Consider the following 17,013-nt stretch of genomic DNA (forward strand, 5'->3'; position numbering starts at 1 on the left):
TTGGATTCATTTTTCGAGTCACCTTGAATTCTTTGATCTCTCGGCCTGTTTTCCTCATCTATAAAACGGGGGGAGGGTAACTTTCACAGAGTAACTGGCAGGGTAAATAGGAGATATGAGAAACTGCTTCTTAAGTAGTAAAGAACTATATTAAATTTAAAATATTAGCATATGCCTGCATTTGACTATTGTAAGGATTTAAATCATGGAAGATAAATATATTTAATGAGCTGGAATTTAAACATGTAGGGTTGTAGGTATCACATTTCTGAAGTCTTTTAAGCTTTATCACTATGTCTATCCCTGGAATGGTGTAGTTGGAAGGCATTTTTAGCAATAATAGCCTTCGATTAATTAAACTAATTTTAAGAACAATTAGTGTTCCAACTAGTAATAATCCTATAATCTACATAAAGCAGGTTTTCAGACTGCTAGGTAACTTGGTTCTCTTTTCCCTTATTCCATCCATTTTACTTAACTATAGAGTAGTCCTGAGTCAGAGCCAAGACTGCCATGTAAGGTTGGGCTGATTGTGCACTGCACAAAGGCACCCAGTTGAGGAGGTGAATGGATCTAAAATCTAGCTCACATTTCCTACAACAGGCCATGTGCAGAGGAAAGGGCACCTGCTATCTGCTCACCAGGGCACCTTTTGCATTGGTCTGCCCAGAGAGGTGCTTTTTTTCTAATTTGACCTCACGGGGTTGTGGGGTGGGGGTACCTTTCTTAATTCCTCCACCCAGAGGGTGCATTTTTAAAAATGCAAAACAGTGCTGTGCTGCAGCTGGCTTATGGCAGGCTCCCCAGAGGAAAGCCAATTGTGTGCATCTCTTCTCAACTCCACATTGAGTGACATCAACTTCGTAGCTTTTAATTGGCAATGATTGGAGTATTGACACATAGAAATCAGTAAATGCTACAAATCAGCGATCCCCGCCCCCCGCCAGACTTGGTTTCCAGCACACCACTGAAAAAGGCCTAGTATAAGCTAGAATGGCCCAACCAGGCATATTGGAGGCCTGGAAAATAGATGGCTAGAAGTCCTATGGAGCTGGAAGGGCTCTTTTTGTAAGTCTGTAGGCAGCTTGGAGATGTCCATATCAAATTCAGATTTGTGTTGACCCTTGAACAATACAGGTTTGAACTGTTCAGGTCACACCTTTTTCAATACAGCACAGCACGCACTTTTCTTCTGATTTTCTTAACATTTTCTTATAGCTTACTTTATTGCAAGAATAGAGAATATAATATGCAAAACATGTGTTGACTTTATGTGATCAGTGGTAAGGTTTCCAGTCAACAGTAGGCTATTAGCAGTTAAGTTTTGGGGGAGTCCAAAGTTGTATGTGGATTTTTGACTTTGTGGAATGTTGGCACCCCATCCCTTGCATTATTCAAAGATCAACTGTACTTCACGAGACAGATGATAGTTGTGACTTAGAAACTTAAGGATTGCAGAGAGATACCCAGCCCAACTCTAAAAATGACTAAGAGGTAAATCAGCTGGATTCTTAAAGCAAGCCCTGGGGTCAAAGTGGACAAACTAATTTCACCTATTGTGCTGTGACAGGTCCCCCAAACACTCCTTAGCTGGGGGTTGGGCTGGAGTTGGACAGTGAGCTTTGGCTTGCAGGCCATTTTGATTCTGTAAGATACATATTTGAGCAGGAAAATTCTCCTGTGGTCCAACAGAACCGATTCTGAACCTGCCATGCCTCAGTGCCCCTTTGCTGAGAAGGAAAGCAATGCCTGATTAGCGCTTCACAGCCCCAAACCCAACATGGAATCAAGTTAGCAGGCTGAAAATGACAACTATGTGTACACTGGGCAGACTTGGATAGTCCAGAACCAAACAGGCTAAATGGCCATTCCAGGCCCACATTGACTTTTGGATCGTACCGCTTCAACGGAATGAAGACCATGCCTCCCAGCACCACAAGACAAGAAAGTATAGGATTTATGGCTAATAATAATAATACCCCTCAAACCTCAGGTCAGGACAGCCCTGAGCCCCAAGTGCCACAAAAAGGGAAGAAAGAGCATTGAAAAAGGAAGGAAGAAAGCCAAAAAAAAAACGATGGCCAAGCCTTCTCCCAGAAGAAGGCATTCTCATTGACGTCAAGTACAAAATGAAAGCTGGCAGTGCCTCTTCCCTTGTGAGAGTAGCCCCGTGTTCTTCCCACTCCAGACAGAAAAAGGAAAACCCATGTGCCCTGGAGGCTTTTTTTTTTTTTTTTTTTTTTTTTTTTTAGGGAGGCAGAGTAGGAACTCTACCTAGCAGCAGCCAGTGCAGTGTCTTTAAACAGAGCTACACTAGCATCACTCTTCCTGGAGCGAAGAGGGCCAGCCCTGGTGGGGAAAGGAGTCTTCAGTACAAATCAGAAGCACACAAACACAACACATCTGGGCTCCGGAGATGCTGACTCATTTAGAGGACAATGCAGTACCCAGCCAGAGCTGCTGGAAGCATGAGATGAGAGAAGGTTCTTTTTCAAATACAAAGGACTCATCATGGAGTTCCTTTACATTAGCACTCCTTTGGTGAGATAAATGTTTCATAGATCATTAACCACATCATTCTATACCTGGGGGTGACAGAAAAACATCAAACTGAAATGTGCTCATTCATTTGTTATCAGATAAAATGAAAATAGAATATCTCTACAAGTGTAATATGTACAATCGCATTCTGAGTAAGATGGCTTTTTAGGAACATTTTTGTTGAGTAAAAAGAAGTAGCCAGTTGTGTGCTGGTAGATGTTTAACAACTGACTCTTGGCTGGGGGAGGTCCGATTTGTAGTATTTACCCATTTCTGGGGTGGAAATATTCCCACCATGATTGATTTCATGCTACTATGTTGTCAGTCGGCAACCAACATTTTTGAAAATTTAAAAATTGACTCTTGCAACATGTATGAGCCACCTTCACACCACTGGATAATCTATATAGAACGAGAATAGGGAATCTGTTAGGACTCTTTCAGGTACAAGTAAATACCCGACTGAAGTTGGTATAAACAATAAGGAGACTGAAAGCTATAGTGGCTTGATAGTGTCAGTAAAGACATTTAAAGTCATTAAAGACACAGTATTTCCTTCTGCTCTAGGTTCTTGTCAGTAGGTTGGCTTTCACCATTGGTTTAATCCTCTCATAAACATCCCCAACAGTAAACCCATATATATTTTCTTTAAAAAAAAATTTTAAGCCATAAACCATTCTGTTAAATTTTTCTTCAAAATAAACTTAAATGTTGCTTACAATGTTTGTGTTCATAAGTTTGAGTCTATGGCTTTTCCCTGTGTTTCTTTCCCCTTCAACTCCCCAGTTACCAAGAAGCTTTTTTTCAATACCTTCATTTCGCTTTCATTTGATTTCACTGAAATTTGATTTCAATGAAATTTCATTGATTTCTAGTTATAGTATAATTCATATGGTTTAACCAAAAATGTACAACTGTTACATGTTTTAGCTACACAGTTGCATATGATTAACTATGACCAAGAGTGACCTGGGTCCGTTTCACTGGTTTTTCATATTCTACTAGAATGATAGTTAAACTAACAGGCAAAACTGATTCCCCTCCACCCCCATCAGTTTTCTCTTCTGTATAAAGTGGAAATCCCAACAGAAGGGTGACAATAAAAGTCTACATCCTCAAGTATTTTGTGTATCCTGTTTTGGACCATTCCTCCTTTTTAAAATTCTTTTTTAAATTTTATTAATTTATTTTGAGAGTAAGAGAGTATGCAGGCGGGGGAGGGGCAGAGAGCAAGGGAGAGAGGGAATCCCAAGCAGGCTCTGTGCTGCCAGTGCAGAGCCAGACCCTGGGCTTGATCTCAGGAACCGTGAGCTCATGACCTGAGCTGAAATCAAGAGTCAGTTGCTTAAGTGACTGAGCCACCCAGGTACCCCCTGGACCATTCTTTCTTAAGAAATATTTTCAGGGGGAAAAGTTTCCTTTGGGGTGAGTAGTGAAGTAGCCCTACCACCTATGTCCCTTCCATTCAAGTTCCTGCTTCCAATTGTTCCTTCCACCTTGAGTCTGTAAAATCTTAACTTAAAAAAAAGAAAGAAAAAAAAAAAAGCTACAGAAGGAAAACAATGCCACAATTTGATAGTAACATTAAAAACCCATTTCTACTAATGTTAACACATGGCAATAGGTGCCAAGTAACTTGAAAAATGGGAAAATTCACCGGGTTAGCAGTGACTAAAGTAAAATAGCATTAGAAAACCTTTATTAAGGGCTTCACATGTGTTCAGTAATACACTGATGATTTACATGAGTTTGGGCTCATTTTATTACTGCAACAATTCTGTAAGGTGGTGTGATGGTTAGTCTCCCATGTCAATTTAGCTAGCTATAGTACCTAGTCATTTAATCAAACACTAATCTAGATGTTGTGAAGTTATTTTGTAGACGTGGTTGACATCTACAACCAGTTGACTTTAAATAAAGATTATCCTTGATAATCTGGGTGGGCCTTATTGAATCAGTTAAAGGCCTTATGAACAAAAAATGAGGTTTCCCAGAGAAGAAGCAATTCTGCCTCAAGACTACAACATCAAATGCTGCCTGCTGGCCCGGCCCATAGATTTCATAAACTGCAACCCCAGCCTGCCTGCCTGCCCTACACATTTCAAGCTTGTCAGTCCCCTCAATGGCCTGAGCCACTTCCTCCAAATATTATCATCTAGCTAGCTAGCTATCATCTAACTACATCCTATTAGTTCTGTCATTAGGGTTCTAGAGAAGTCTAGTACAGGTAGATACCGCTACATTCCCCATTTTAAAAATGGAGAAGCTGGGGTTTGAGCATAATTTTCTGGGTAAACGGGTGGTAAGCAGAATCCAAACTTCAACCCAGAAGTTGACTTCCGAGCCCTTGAAAGCAACCATAATACTATTTATGACTAAGGAAAACTTTGCTGGCTGGATGTATCGCTGGAATGTTGTGCCTAATTTTCAAAGCGTCGTTCAAGTAGAATACATCTTCCTGGACAATCAGATAGCCCAGAAGTGTACATGAATCTAGACTGATGGACAGAGTATGTATCTTTTCTTCTCAGCTAGTGTGCTGCCCGTTGTCTCTACCATACAAATCCTGCATCTACTTTTCTGTTGTCCAGGTGTCTCTGCCATGTCCTCATCCAGCACGCTCAGGGTCCTATTAGCAGAACGCTAATAGACCTAAGACCTCAGAAGACCTAAGACTACTCGGTCTTCTTTTTCATTTTTTGAAAAATTTTTAATGTTTTATTTTATCTTTGAGAGAGAGGCAGAGACAGAGCATGAGCAGAGGAGGGGCAGAGAGAGAGGGAGACACAGAATCCAAAGCAAGCTCTAGGCTACAAGCTGGCAGCACAGAGCCCGACACGGGGCTTGAACTCATGAACCACGAGATCATGACCTGAGCGAAAGTCAGATGTTTAACCAACTGAGCCACCCAGGTGCCCTGGGAATATAGTCTTCTTAGACTGTTCTTTGGAAGACCTGTCAGGGAAGGAGAGTAGAGAAGATTCATTCAAAATTCCCTTAGAGGAACTCTTGTGTGGCTCAATTGATTAAGCATCTGACTCTTGGTTTCGGCTCAGGTCATGGTCCCATGGTTCATGAGTTTGAGCCCCGCATCGGGTTCTGTACTGATGATGTGGATCCTGCTCGAGATTCTCTCTCTCCCTCTCTCTCTCAAAATAAATAAATAAAACTTAAAAAAAAATTTCAGGCTGCCAGAACCAGAATCCTCAAACACTTAAAGGGGAATCAGGGAATGTTACAGCTACAGTTTAGATTGCAGACTTAAAAAAAAAAAAAAAAAATTCCCTTAGAGGAGTGTTAATCTGTATTTAGCTATTGTGGGCAAATACCCGGGACTACTTTATTGCTGCCTGCTGAAAACCAGATTATATTCGCAAGCTTCCAGACCTACATTATAATCTTGGAACCAGAGATACATATACCCCTCATTGCAGAGGCCAGGATTTTTTGGGAGTCATTTTCCTGCAGAAGTGAAATCGCACATTCTTCAAATTATAGGTGAATCCTAATTGTATAGCCCTAATTGTATAACTCAGGGTTGATGGGGAGTTTTAAAAGGCAATCTTTTAAAGAGGCTTCTTCTGGAAAAGAATACAGAGCTTTGTTCGGTTGAGCAAAAAGTGCAGAATGGCCCAGATTATAGGGGATCAAAAAATTAAAGACGGTCTGAGGGAAATGAGAGGGCCCTAAAATAAATTCAACCTAAAATAAACTTAACTGCCTAGGAGCATAGGGACATTTACTTTTAGGAAAAGTCTAGATTGCACTTCTATGAAAAGGGCCATGAATTCTCAGAGTCAAATGGTAAAGGGAACAGAAAAGACAGAGGCCTTGGTAAGTGTGGGTGGCACTCCCGCCAGTTTGGTGTCTGATGGGGTTTTGTGAAAGTGATACCATTTGCAAAATGGATTTAGAATAATATTTTGACAAGTGATTTCATGTCTGTAAAGAGTATTAATTATTTTGGAATTTCCTCCAAATGTTTAGATGCTCTGTCTTTTGAACACACTGATTGATCAGTTAATCTACAGCTGCTTCTTGTGCTCAGCAATTTTCCCTGACTTGTTGCTAGGAGACCAGGACCTCTCAGAAATTGCCCATGTGACAGGCATCAGGAAGAGGTGGTGGGCTCTACCTACTAGCCACAGTGCCGCCAAGTGGTCATTCTGCAAAACACTTAGACAAAGTCCGTTTGTCTCCCCTGTTCTCTAATTAGAGTACGCCGAGGTAGTCTCTGTTCCAGATGAATTAGCAGGTTAACTGAACAGTGGGGAATTGTTTATTCTCTTCATAGACTTCTGCACACAGGGAGGATTTTTTCTCCAATAAATGAATCATGCCACGGCAAGCAGAATGGTGAAGTTAAAAGAATGTTGGACTGGGGGGCGCCTTGGTGGCTCAGTCAGTTGAGCGTCTGACTCGATTTCAGCTCAGGTCATGAGTTCACGGTTCCTGAGATTGAGCCCTGCATCGGGCTCTGCACTGACAGCACGGAGCCTGCTTGGATTCTCCCTCTCCCTCTCTCTCTGCCCCTTCCCCACTAGTGTGCATTCTTCTCTCTCTAAAAACAAACAAACAAACAAACTTTATATATATAAAAGGATGTTGGACTGGTTGGTAGAAGGCATTTTAGTTTACCCCTAATTTGACCTCCCTTGGTTGTAATTTCCTCTCCTAAACAATAAGGGGCATCGGCTAGGTCTCTCAATGTCCCTTCTAATCCAAAAATCTGTAATTCTTCATTGCTTTTACATGCAGTTCTTCCAGAGGAGCTCATCCTCGAAGCTGATCCTGGTCCAGTAGCTCCAATAGATCTCAGTTATGTTGTTTCACAGTGAGTTTGAGCAGGGGGCAGCAAGACTGGAAGGGAAAAGGGAAAGACTGTGCCCACCCCAAGACACAAAACTGCCCACCTTATCTGGCAAATGACTGCTCCCACATATTTGGTTGAGGCCCCCCTGGGTAAAATTGTCCTTCCTGAGCAAGGAATTCTGGCCCAGGGAATCAGCTCCAGCCATCTTGGGTAAAAACCTGGCATGTCAGGTCAACTGAGAAGCACATATGAGCAGGATGTGCTTGTGGACTTTCAGCAGCAGGCTGATTTGATTAATGCTTTCACTGAAGATTAGAAGAAAAGGAACAACTTGAATTCCACCTTAAAGGATGCGTCCCTGTCCCTTCCTCTGACAGTCTCTGGGAGCCAGGTATGAGCATCACCTCTACTATGAACCCTGTTCCCCACTATCATTTTTCTTGAACTCCGCTTTGGAGGCTACGTGAATCCAGATTCATGGCGCGCCTCATGTGTACCTGGTAAGGAGACTGGGGTGATGTTTTTACTGTCTCCAATAGGCTGCCTCCCTGTGATTTAACTGATTCTTGCTAGGCAGATATGAGTTATGGAGAATGTTGTTCTTGTACTGTTGGGACTTACACAAAGCCTCATCAATCTGTGAATTATATCCAGTTTCCTCTATTTCAGGATCAAGTGAGACGACAGGAATCCTGAATATTAAATAAGACTAGGGGCGCCTGGGTGGCTCAGTTTGTAAAGTGTCCAACTTCAGCTAGGTCATGATCTCATGGTTCATGGGTTTGAGCCCTGCATTGGGCTCTGTGCTGAGAGCTCAGAGCCCAGAGCATGCTTTGGATTCTGTTGTCTCTCTCTCTCTCTCTCTGCCCCTTCCCTCAAGCTGTCTCCCTCTCTCTGTCTCTCAAAAACAAATAAACATTGAAAAAAATTTTTTAAAAACAGACTAAACAAAAATACAGTGAATTATCAACATGCTCAGAGAATATAGCTGGATTATTATAGGTCATGAGACTATGATTTGGTTGACACTTTTAATTTGTCATTATTTGGGAGATTCTTTAAAAAAAAAAAACCTTGAAGTGTCAACCAAGTCAGTCTCATGACCTATAATAATTCAGCTATGAAATTGTCTCACTGAATTTCCACCGACTAGGATAAACTCACAGAACATTATAGATAGAATGGAGCTTAGAACTCCTTTAGTTTAAACTAAAACCTAAAAATATAAACAAAATTGAGATGAATTAAATTTAACTTTTTACAATCTTTTAAAAATATTCCTTTTAAATGGACCAACAGTATGGACCAAAAAATGGACAAAAATGCAAGGGTTTTCTCTGTTTTTTAACAAGTCTGAACCATAGAATTCGAGGGCTAAGTGAGAGAAATGTCTAGCTTCTTTTGTCATTTTAGAGTGCCATCTGCTGATGGGATAAGGAAGAAGAAGATGAGGAGGAAAAAGAAAAAGGAAAATATGAGATGTTCTTTTTGCCTTTTGAACTTGACTGAAGGAAGCAGCTCCATTTAAAAACACCGGCTCTGTAGATGTTTCGTAGATGAAACGCTTTCTTGTTCTTGTTCCTTGTCCTAATTATTGAACCCAGTCTTGTCTCGTTTCCCTTTGTCTGTATCTCTGACATTCAGCGCAAGTCCAACAACCTATCCACAGCCAAAGAAAAGGTGAGGGCCAGCTCATTAAATCCCACCTAGACTCTCCTTTTAAGAATGGGCGGATTCTCTTAGACCTTAGATTTCTACCAAAGCAGCAGCCAGAAGACCCCCGGAGGCCTGGACGGGTTTGGCCACTTGTGTGTTCCTTAGAGAGACATCTGTAGTGTCAAGGAAAGAGTGATATACACGCAGTTAGAGGCCCTGAGTGTGAATACCAGCTCTGTCACACTCCAATGTGGGCAAGTCACAAAACATAGTATTCCAGATTCTCATCTATGAGGCGCAGATGACAAGAAGTACATCACAGAATTCCCAAGAGGATAAAATAAGATAATGCGGGTAAAATTGCTGAAGAACTGGAATTATTATTTGCAGCTCTTAACTGGGATGTGAAAATGCATACTGTCTTGTCTGTAAGCCCTTTATTGTTTATTTATTTTTAACATTTATTCATTTTTGAGAGACAGAGAGAGAGCATGAGTGGGGGAAGGGCAGAGAGAGGGAGACAGAATCTGAAGCAGGCTCCAGGCTCTGAGCTGTCAGCACGGAGCCTGATGCGGAGCTCAAACCCACAGACTGCAAGATCATGACCTGAACTGAAAGTCGGACGCTTAACGACTGAGCCACCCAGGTGCCCCATGTAGGCCCTTTACTGTTTAAATAGGAACATTTTTAAAATGTGCTGGACCTAGATTTGAAACAACAGAAAGCTGACAAGCAGAGAAGAAAACCTAGAGATAGCACAGGCAAAGAAGAGTCTGAATTTGGCCAGGCTATGAAGATGTATCCTGGAGAGAGATGAGGGGGAAAAGGCGCTGGTTGGACGTATGGCCTCAGGTCAGAGTATCAAGGAGGATGAAGCAGGTGCTTCTCGTCCTTGCTATATCTATTTATAGAGGTCGGGCCAGGCAGCCAAAGCCCTCTGCCTGAAGTGCAGAGCACAGAGAAACGCCATGTGTCATTTCTCCCACTGGCATTTTCTAAAGGGCTTGCCTAGCAAGGACACCTACTCATTTGCTTGAGTTTAACTCATAGAAGGGAAGTAAACATCCTAGACACAGCCCAGATGGGACACAGATGTGAGAAAAACATATTGACCTCAGAATTTTCAAGACCTCATCAACTGCTTAGGTTAAGGGAGAATGAAAATGAGAGATGGGGAGAGAGAGAGAGAAAGAGAGAGGGAGAGAGATATTAGGCAATTTTATAAGTTTTCTTTCTCTAAGAATCCTGAGTCAAATTTAATCACAGAAGACTTCCCAGAAAGTTCCAGTGTATTCCATCATACAGGGTGCTTTCCACAGGAGATCCGGACAGCAATTACTTGGAAGAAAGTAATGTAAAAACATATACAATATTAACACTCCCTTAATGTTACTTAGTCGCAGAAATACAAGTCTCTGAAATGTGTGTGACAGAAGATTTCATTTGGAACAGAAGCCCATAGTTATAAAATTTCAGTAGGGAGGAGAAAAAGGAGACAGAATAAAACAAATTCGAGTCATTAATCAAAGGCTGTGTGTATGGTTTATGCTTTTTGGACCTAATGGTAACTAAAAAGTAGGAACGCATTCTCTCTTTTATGCACGTAACTAATAGAGTAAAAGAACTCTTAACTATAGCTCAAGGTGAAAGCTTCCCCTAAAAGAAAAGGCAACCAAAAGAAAACCACAGAAATTCCAATCAATAGTTAAATGCATTTTACAAAATAAAACATTTCCCTCAGAAAGTTGACAGAAAAAAAAATGCATATAAATAGCTTCTGTTTTTAGAGTTAAAGCTTTTTAATCTCTGGCAACATAACAATAATTGAAAGAACTCTGCGAAATTAGACAAAAGTATTTGGTGGATTTGAATTAATGGGCCAAGCAAGCTTTTTTTCCTTGGCTTCTCTGTCAAATGAATCATAGATTGAGTCTTTGGTTATAGTTTTGGCCGTGGGAGGAATTTCTGAAATGCCAACGTAGTTTTTTTTGGCCATCCTTGAACTGGTTGTGATAGTATAGGCATTGCTTCGGTAACACTTCATTGAGGACATGCAAAAAGTTTCTTTCATTCCTCTCCTAAAATTGGCATTATAAATGGAATAGAGCGTAGGTTTAGAGGCTGAAGAACTAAAAGATATCCATGTGATAGCTGTGAAAACAAGGGAACTTTTCTTAGAGTCCCGTTCGGGGGGGTGCCACAGCTGAGCCACATGAAAAGGTAGCCAGGAGAGCAGGAACAATAGATTTAAAATGAGGAACATCTTGATAGTTTTCACTTTTGTCCTCGGGACAATGTTCATCGTCCTCCGCACTGTCCGACCATCGGTGCCTATTCTCCAGATATACTTCACGACCTTCTGGTAAAATAAGATGATGAGGACAGAAGGAATCACAAAGCTCACCAAGAAATGGATGACAGTGTAGGCAGTTCCTTCCCAAGAGGCAGGGAGGAAGTAATTGCAATGACTGTCCCAGTGGGAGCCATAGAAAAAGAACAGGGGGGTCACGAAGGCTGCATTGAAGACCCACGACGCGGCAATCATTTTCTTGGCTTTTTCTCTGGACACCTTGAAACTCAGGGGATAGACAATGGTGTAGAACCGGTCTATGCAGATGGAGAGGAGGACGTAGATCTGGACGCCCGGGGTGAGATACTGAAAATACCGCACCAGCTTACACATCACACTGCCAAGTGTCCACCTCCCCGTGGCGAACTGAAGCAGGACGAAAGGCGTACTGGCGACGCTGATGAGAAGATCAGCACATGCCATGGAGACCACAAAGTAGTTGGTGGTGGACTGTGTCCTCCTACTCCGGTGGATGACCAGACAAACCAGGGAGTTGCCAAATACAGAGAACAGCCACAGGGCCCCGAAGAAAATGCTGGCTGTGGCCACTTCCCCGGGTCTCAGTCCGTACTGCAGGTCCGTTCTGTTGCTCATCCAGCCGTGCTCCCCATGTAAGTCTGTCAGGTCACGGCTTGGCAGAGGTGTGGCTGTTTCGGTGCAGCTGTGGTTTTGGAGGGGCACCAGGAGCGTGGGGATGACCAAAGGCGGCTTGCTGTTATCCATTCTGTGAGCAAAAACCATATTCACTTTTTTCCTCTTAGTTCTGGATAAGAAAAGAAGAATGAGGCCTCCTGTTAAAATGGTGTTATAAAGAGCGACTCCTAAGGCTAACAGTCTTATCGGACACTGAGACTGTTGTCGTCTGTCAGTGAGTAGGACCCGTAGACTGGCAGGAACCCTGGACTACCATCCAGAAAGAGCTCTGGTTCCACTTCTCTTTTGTTTTAGGAGCTGTTTTGGCTGATCCCAGCTCAGGCTGTCCCTGGCCTCTCCCTTTCTCAACCCTTACTCAAGTGAGGTAGAACTCCTGCCCAGCCCCACCCCTAGACATATCCTTGTTGCCTTCACCCGCTGGGGACCACAAAGGGTTAAGGCACTCAAATCTGGCTCATGGTAAGGGTGCTACTCCCAAATGGAATGCATGGCAAACAGGTGAGAAGTTCCTAAATGTCAGGACACTAAAGCAGTGAGGCTGCGACGAGAAGACTCGGACAGATGGAAGCACACGGATTTCAACTATGGAAACAGCTAACAGGAATCTGTGCAGACAGCCTGGCTGGTTCCCAGAGATGGCCCCGTTCTTACTTATGCAGAATTTCCAGTACAGAAGCATTATGAAAGGCACGGAGCAACTGTATGTAACGCTTTCACAGGAGCCAGAAGTAGCTTCTAATTTAATGACATCTGAAAATAGCTTGCTTCTTCCAAAAGATGACATGATCCCTGTTCTAATAGCTTGCTACTTACAAATGATGTAACTTGAGGCTATTCTGTTGTTACTGTTTCATAGAATAACATATTGACTAAAGAACATACAAGATGTTCTCTATAGAATGTAACCAGATTACTAGAAAGTTTGTGGCAAATGGATGATTAAAACCAGCCAACTGTAACTGTTACTCAGCTGGGTAAATAAACATTTATTTATTTTTGAGAGACAGAGTGAGACAGAGCATGAGCAGGGGAGGGGCAGAGAGAGAGGGAGACACAGAATCCTAAGTAGGCTCCAGGCTCCAAGCTATCAGCACAGAGCCTGATGTGGGGCTTGAACTCACAAACCGCGAGATCATGACCTGAGCCGAAGTCGGACACTTAATCGACAGAGCCACTCAGTGCCCCTCAGCTGGTTTTTTAAAAGCTTATGATCCTTGGGGCGCCGGGATGGCTCAGTCAGTTAAGTGTCCGACTCTTGGTTTCACCTCAGATGATCTCATGGTTTGTGAGTTTGAGCCCCACATAAGGCTCTGTGCTGACTGCGTGGAGCCTACTTAGGATTATCTTTCTCCTCTTCTTTGCCCCTCCCCCATTCATGCTGTCTCTCTCAAAACAAATTTAAAAAAATAAGTAAGTAAAAGCTTATGATCCTTAGATATAGAAGATTATTATAAATTTAGCCTTTAACTTTTTAGGGTACTATTTAGTGACAATAAAAGTTATACTTTTTAATAGGTAAAACAATTATATAATTGTGGGCTATTCAATTAAAATTGGTGTGACTTTGGTTGTAGTTGGATTATTAAGGTCTAATTTGCTCTGAATCTATTAAGCAGAAAGAGAAAACACAGCATCTACGTCCAAAATAACCAGAGCAGTCCCATGTAGCCTGTGGCACAGCAGGGGGGCCCTCCGGCAGCTCCCGCGGGGCCCCGTGTCCCTGTTGGTGGGCTCCTGTTGACCAGCCTCACACAGAAGCATTTCTGAAGTTTAGAGGTGGGATTAAAGAGCAGTTTTCGTTATTGTTTTTCTTTTAAAGATATCATTTTTTAAGTAATCTCCACACCCAATGTGGGGTTCAAACTCACAACCCTAAGATCAAGAGTCACATGCTCCTCCAACTGAGCCATTCAGGTCCCTACCAAGAACAGTTCTTAATGAAAGAACAGTTTTTCTTTTTTTTTTTTTTTTTTTTAATTTTTTTAACCTTTATTTTTGAGACAGAGAGAGCAAGCATGAGTGGGGGAGGGGCAGAGAGAGAGGGAGACACAGAATCCGAAGCGCGCTCCAGGCTCTGAGCTGTCAGCACAGAGCCCGACACGGGGCTCGAACCCACGGACCTCGAGATCGTGACCTGAGCCGAAGTCGGACCCCCAACCCACTGAGCCACCCAGGTGCCCCGAAAGAACAGTTTTTAATGGCAGAACAGTTCTTAATGGCCCACTTTTCCTTGAAGGACTTTTGCACTAATTTGTGGTAGGGAGATGAGTGTTAATATATACTGTTCTCACCCTGAAACCACATTCAACAAAAATCTGGAGCTCAGTGTGATGTAGTAAATGCCAGTCCCATATTACCTTCAGGCTTTTTTGTCCATAAGGCAGCCTTACGTGATTTCTCAAAAGAAATGTAAGATAATTAGAAATTTGACTACTAGAAGGCTTGTAAGCATGGCTGGCTGGGTGATATTATAAGAATACCAACCACACTCTCCATCTAAAAAAAATCAGGATATGCAGTCGGAAAACAGAATATAAGATCTAAAATTAGCACTGCCCTAGAAAATCTGGAATGCATAACCCTTGTACTTATAAAGTTGAAATGATCTCTTCACCTTTATATGTGTAAAACCTACGAAATGCCAAAAAAAAATTATTTTTTTAAAGATTTAAACTTTAGGGGCACCTGGCTGGCTCAGTCGGTAGAGTGTGTGACTTGATCTCGGGGTTGGGAGTTTGAGCCTCACACTGGGTGTGGGGATTACCTACAAATAAAATAAAATATAATAAAGATTTAAAGTTTAAAAGTAAAACAGACGAGGAATCTTCCCAGGCTGTGCTCAACTTTTGGGGGATGCCTGCAGCGTAAATAAAACAGGACTTGGTGGCACAGCCTCTTCTCCGTAGTCAACACACACACTTTGAACCTGTGAACTTACTTTTGTTTGTCTCTCCCTTGTAGCAAAATTCTGGAGATGAAACTCAAGTTCACCACCACAACTAAAGCACCAGGAGGCCTTCCATCACTTCCTCCAGCTGTATTACACCAGCGAGTGTGTCTGCCCACTTCTCTAGCCCCACCACTCGGAAGCAGAGGCTCCTAAAGCTCAGAAATCGGACGAGGGAGCCTTGAGGAGGTCCTGAGTCCAGGTCTCCCCAACGATGGCACGACTTTTTGGACGTTACGTACAACGGCTACGGCTCTGTTTTTTCATTCAATAAACCAAGACAAGACACTATGCTAGGTACTAGGGAAACAGATAAGTAAAGCCTGTAAGAGGGAAAATGGATAAACAGCTGCCTGACATAACTAAATTCTGTAATAATTATAATTGATGCTAAAAAGGCAAGCAGCTAAGTGGCAGAGAAAAACAAGGACCCAATTTTGCATGGGATATGAAAAAGAAAGGAGACACTTCACAAAGGAGGTGATGTTTGAGTTGGGGATTTAGAGACTAGGACTTCTTTAGGAAGACAGGGAGTGGAAAAAACATTCCAAAGAAGAGAGAGAGCACGTGGAATGAATTTGGGGGTCATCTTTTTTTGGGTCCCCTTTCCCTTAGGGGACATAGTTTCCTACAAACCACACCTCCTAGAGTATACACAGTTTCTAAATGTCCTACAATCAAACTGACCTAAAATTTCCCCAAGGTTACAGTGAGAGGTTACATTTTCTGCATTCATGGGCTGAAATGTGGTCAACAGTGGATGAGAGTATGAACAAAGCCAGAATGGCTGTGGTATCCTTGTTCACACAGCACTTTGTTAGTCCTTTATTGCAGCATTTTCCAAGTGTACTTTCCTTTAGAACAATGGTTCTCTAGCTTAGCAACGCATTGGACTCTCTCAGGGAGCTTTTAAAAAATACCGATGTCCTGGTCCTCCCCCAGAGATTCTAATTGAATTGGCCTGGAGTGCAACCCCCCAGGTGATCCTAACATGCAGCCAAGATCAGGAGTCCCTGCTTCAGAATTGCTTTCATGTTTCTGACTTCCCTCATCAAACTGTGGGCTCCCAGGTGAATAATGCTATTCTTTGTCTTTACATTAACAATTGCCCATTAAATATTTACTGAATCAAATCCATAGGGACAGAGAACTGAAATGTAGGACTCCTACCATAGGGGGCTCTGCTAGGAAAATTAAACCCAGAGATAGAAAGTCATTGTGTCTTCTCATGGAGGTGAAACACTGGTGACCATGGAGACAGGGAAAACAGACTGTGAAACTAAAGTCACCTCCATCGACTGCTACATGCAGTAGAATTCTCATTTAAGGGAGAGTGAAGGTAGTTGAGATGTCTGTCCTCAGACAGGCTTCTGCAATCCCCACCCCCCAAAAAATAGTCTGCCATGTTATAACTAAATTCTAGGGTTCCAAAGTAAAATTTCAGGTTCCAAAGTAAAATTTTGCCTACCCCATTAATTTGGAAATAAATCCTTCTTCAGGGGAGTGTTTCTGAAATACAAGGGTTGTTTAATTAGTTATTATGTCTGGGTTATCCATATGCAGTAATTTTAACAAAACAGGAAAAACTTATTCACCTCTTTCCTGCTCCACCTCTCTCTTCCCCTTCAGTTCTGAGACTGCCACATGATACACTCCACTGAGTTGAGTACTGAAGGCCCTTATTAGAATATATCTCTATACACTATCATTCATCTATCAGGCTCTAGGAGAGCTATTGCAATATACAGGTGGGGAAATGGTGGATGGGTTGACATGGTATAGAGCTAGGGACTGGGTGGACCTCCATCCCCCTCTCAGGAGCCTGGGGTAAATGCCTGTCACTGTATATTGCAATTTTTATTTTGTTTTGTTTTTTGTTTTTGTTTTTTCCAAGTTTATTTATTTTGAGAAGGGGAGAAGGCGAGAGAGAATCCCAGACAGTCTCTGACCTGCCAGCACAGAGCCCGATGTGGAGCTCAAACTCATGAACCATGAGATCATGACCTGAGCGGAAGTCAGATGCTCAACCAACTGAGCCACCCAGGCACCCTG

The 17,013-nt window shown here is 42.4% G+C and overlaps 1 protein-coding gene and 1 long non-coding RNA gene across 2 annotated transcripts in view; one reads left to right on the forward strand and one right to left on the reverse strand.

Annotated features, from left to right (window-relative positions):
* The first annotated feature begins 9,163 nt into the window (after nt 1-9,163).
* On the forward strand, nt 9,164-15,252 carry LOC132694694 (uncharacterized). Its single transcript, XR_009617438.2, has 2 exons — nt 9,164-9,438; nt 14,976-15,252. It is a non-coding gene; the product is annotated as an uncharacterized LOC132694694 (long non-coding RNA).
* Nucleotides 10,534-17,013, reverse strand: part of GPR19 (G protein-coupled receptor 19) — a 40,839-nt gene continuing 34,359 nt past the window's right edge. Inside the window, exon 4 of the mRNA XM_060658340.3 lies at nt 10,534-12,123. Coding sequence (XP_060514323.1) covers nt 10,854-12,101 — 1,248 coding nt within the window. The 5' untranslated portion in view covers nt 12,102-12,123 and the 3' untranslated portion in view covers nt 10,534-10,853. The remainder of the gene's footprint in view (nt 12,124-17,013) is intronic.

Source organism: Panthera onca, chromosome B4 (assembly GCF_046562875.1).
Source record: "Panthera onca isolate mPanOnc1 chromosome B4, mPanOnc1 haplotype 2, whole genome shotgun sequence".
Classification (NCBI taxonomy): domain Eukaryota; kingdom Metazoa; phylum Chordata; class Mammalia; order Carnivora; family Felidae; genus Panthera; species Panthera onca.